Source organism: Vollenhovia emeryi, unplaced genomic scaffold (genome assembly GCF_000949405.1).
Source record: "Vollenhovia emeryi isolate VEMERY1.0 unplaced genomic scaffold, V.emery_V1.0 DF939520.1, whole genome shotgun sequence".
NCBI classification, from domain to species: Eukaryota; Metazoa; Arthropoda; class Insecta; order Hymenoptera; family Formicidae; genus Vollenhovia; species Vollenhovia emeryi.
In genome coordinates this window covers 46,815-50,372 of record NW_011966846.1, presented here as the reverse complement: position 1 = coordinate 50,372, position 3,558 = coordinate 46,815, and the positions used below count along the sequence as shown (strand labels likewise).

Sequence of the window (3,558 nt, the reverse complement as noted above, 5' to 3'; positions counted from 1 at the left end):
TATGTCATAAAGCAGTCAAATATAACGTTGATATATTATTATCTACATGTCTCTATTCCAGGTAGAACATAAAATTCATAAAGACGTCATTATGACATTATCATGATTTTATTCAACATTTAAAAGTTTTCTAGATATGTCCAGATAACTTTTATGTGATAAATAAAATTGTGATAGTCATAATGACGTCATTATGAATTTTATGTTCTATCTGGGTTTGGATTATTGTTAGTCAAATCAAGACCTTTTTATGACTACTTTTTATATTATACATTTTTATAATAATAAGCAGTTATACAGTCAAGAAACGTATCACATTTTCTAAATATTAAGAAAAAAAATTTTTTTAAAGAAGTCAATATAAAGTCATTTTTAAGTCATCTGAAATTAAGATTTTCAATCATGACCAAAACATGACGTAAATTTGGTCAATTTGATGTCAAATTGACATTATTTTGACTTTTCTGTTCTCCTTGGGTAGTTTATACATATGTTCTGTTGCTAGGCATTTTTTTCATTTTTGGTGCTAGAACGAGGCAAGTCCAAATTAAAAGTGTTAAAATTTCATGTATTTTGAAAGTTTGTTATTATTTGAATAAGTATGCGCTAATTGATAGCTAAGAAAAATATAATGTAAAATAAACTTTCTGAAACAAAATTTGAAAACGGGGGAAAGTTTTTTTCGTTTATCTCAGAAACATAAAATGTGGATTTACCTCTTTCTTGCAGCAATGTCAGCTTCAATTGGTTAATACAATGTAGAGGCCTAACTATCGGGCCTCGCGCGGGATGATGCAGCCACGAGGATCAAAGCCACGAGGATCAAAAATTTCTCTTGTAAGTTAGAAGACACGCCGTTCCCTCAACGTCCCGAACGAAACTTCCCGAATTTTGAAAAGAGACTTGTTTCACGTTGGTTAAACCAGTTAAACCGGCCGCGAGGGAAAGAGTAGGTACATAGGTCTAAGCTCTTCTACCCGGCCGAACTCCGAGTTGGCCGAAGCGCTGGGCGCACACGTACACGGCTGCTCGCTTGTGTGCGTTATCTCCTCTCCAACCACAGCGTGCTGCAAAAGTAGCGGAGTTTTATGCATCACTGATTGTAATTTCAATCTTTCCTGTTATCGCGCGTCATCCTACTTCCCCGGTGATTTCACCACTTGAAAAATGAGCTTTAATATTTTCCTGGATTCATCATAAGTTTCATTTCATTTCGTGTTCGATGTTTATATTAGGTATACTATTTTATCGAGTAATGTACAATGTAGAATAATAAAATAATAGTATAATAACGAAAATGCATGGAAAACTTTATAAAGATTTATTACTACAAAACATTAGTGGACGGTAGAAAATATACATGTATCAAATTATTAAATACAATTCTTAAAATTACCAAATCGATAAGTTTCTTGTAAAGTATTTGGACGGATACACTTAGAGATATGGCTCCGTTGGACGGACGCGAAGGCAGCAATTATGCTTTAATTTATAATGTATATTCAACTCTATCTCTCAAGCCTAGTGTTAACGATGCTAAATCTCGATTCGAGTCCTCAATCCAAGAAATGTATAGCCAATCAATTTGCAACCTTTACGGAAAAAAAAACGACAATTGTATTGGTTTCGTGTTCCTTGAACCAAGTTCTCAGACAGAGAGATAGATCTGCTAGAGCATCGTGAACACAAGACTTTATAGCTGAATTGGATGCGTTAGTTTAGAATTAAGATTTTCCTCTCTATATTAATATTTGTTTTCACCAACGTTGTTCTCTGATATTATACTAGAAAGAGACAAAAGATGATTTAAACTAAGATCAAAGTTAAACAAAGTTGATGAAAACCGGGGGATAAGAGGAAATAAAATAAACTCTGAACTAGTGCAGCCAATTCAGCTACGAAGAACAGACCGAAGGCTTCAGTCATTTGTACTTTTGTATAAATGTATAACTTGTAAAGCATATATAAAACCACTTGATTGATATTTAGAATATTTCCTTGAAAATATTAGCGATATACATATAGCAGCGATAAAATATACTAATTTTAATACATATGTGTAAATATTGCCAATTGATAAAATGTGCTATATCAGATTCGTCTATCAGATCTCTATTTTCGTTCGTGATCTTGACACGAATTTTTACTCAAGTATTCGTGTATATAAAGCATGCAGCTCGCGTACTTATCTACCAAACGCGAAAGTGAACGTAATCATAACTATCGTAGCGAATAACGAGTAACTTATCGCGGACGCGCCCGCATTGCAATCTACGATTCTCCTAGCTCTCATAAAATCCTGCCCGAGGTACGCGCTGAACTCCCGCTTGTTTGGCGGGATTACCACCAGCTGCTGAGTGGCGTCCTGAAAGATGAGATCGCTGTAAGGCGGCGGGCTGTAATACATGCTAAAGCTGAACTCGTCCTGCTCCTTTCGGCCGTAGAACTGTTGTGCGTATATAAATAGATTGATGTACGCGTTGATCTGCGTCTCGTTATAGCCATAACCGCCGCGCGTGACTATAGCATTGGCGGCAACCTTGCCCAGGTTGCAGTTGATGTAGTCCGAAGTTGGGCGGCGCGTACCATCTGGGCAGAGCAACTGGAAGTCCTTCGTGAAGGTGTTGCGCGCCCAGAACTCCCTGCGCTTGCCATCGGTGTTCTCTGCAACCGTCGTGTGCTTCACAAAGGACACGTCGCCACCGCCCTCCACCAGACATCTAAAGGCACCTGTGTGTCCGAAATAATCTTCGGAGGCGTCTCTTCGGCAGTAGCGGTAGCTCACTCCGTGGCACAAGTCGCACATGTTATCGTAAGGCACGCCTACAAACGATAAATACTCCATCAAACGAAAGAGAAGTTTCGCAGACGCAATTATCTTATGAAGGGTATTTGGTTGTCTTTATCAGTTAATATTACTTTGCTTCGTGAATTTTCCAAGTTGCCAGTTTAGAAAAGTTACTAATTGCAATTCTTTAGAACTTTCTTCAGCTACCTGTATTGTATTCACTGCTGAGCGCGCCCGGCACGCAAGACTTGCTGAAGTATTCGGCGGCGGCGCGCACGGAGTCGCAACCGTATCCCCTGATCCATTTGTTTGAGATGAGATACGCCAGCGGGTAAACCCATCCCGCGGCTGTATTGATTCCAGTGTGACAAGTGTATTTGTTCTTGAGATATGTCAAGTCTGTGTTGTCGTCCTCCTCCTTTGCAACAGCAACAACGTAATAGTCCGGTGTACCCAAGTTGTACATCTCGGATATAAATGGAATCAGGCCGAACCGCAGTCCAGCGGAGTAGACGTCACTGGCATCTAGTACAGTCACATCGGCGATCCTGCCATAAAGGAGATAAAACTTATATCACCGCCCGTAATTTTATTTTAAGGATTTCAATGTAACGTTTAATATTTTTTACGCACCCGCTGCGTATCAACTGCATGCAGTTTATTTGGCTGCGACCCCTGTGACAAAATAAATCTGGTTTCAAGAGCTGGGCTTTTAAGGCAATCTGCAACAGCAAGGATATTAAAATTAGTATGTTTAAAGCAACTTAAGA

At 38.8% G+C, this 3,558-nt stretch overlaps 1 protein-coding gene across 1 annotated transcript in view; it reads right to left on the bottom strand.

Moving 5' to 3' along the window:
* Window positions 1-1,298: 1,298 nt before the first annotated feature.
* LOC105557331 (melanotransferrin) overlaps window positions 1,299-3,558 on the bottom strand; it is a 6,950-nt gene continuing 4,690 nt past the window's right edge. Inside the window, exons 7-9 of the mRNA XM_012004544.1 lie at window positions 3,422-3,510; window positions 2,996-3,336; window positions 1,299-2,823 (exon numbers count right to left, since the gene is read on the bottom strand). Coding sequence (XP_011859934.1) covers window positions 2,186-2,823; window positions 2,996-3,336; window positions 3,422-3,510 — 1,068 coding nt within the window. The 3' untranslated portion in view covers window positions 1,299-2,185. The remainder of the gene's footprint in view (window positions 2,824-2,995; window positions 3,337-3,421; window positions 3,511-3,558) is intronic.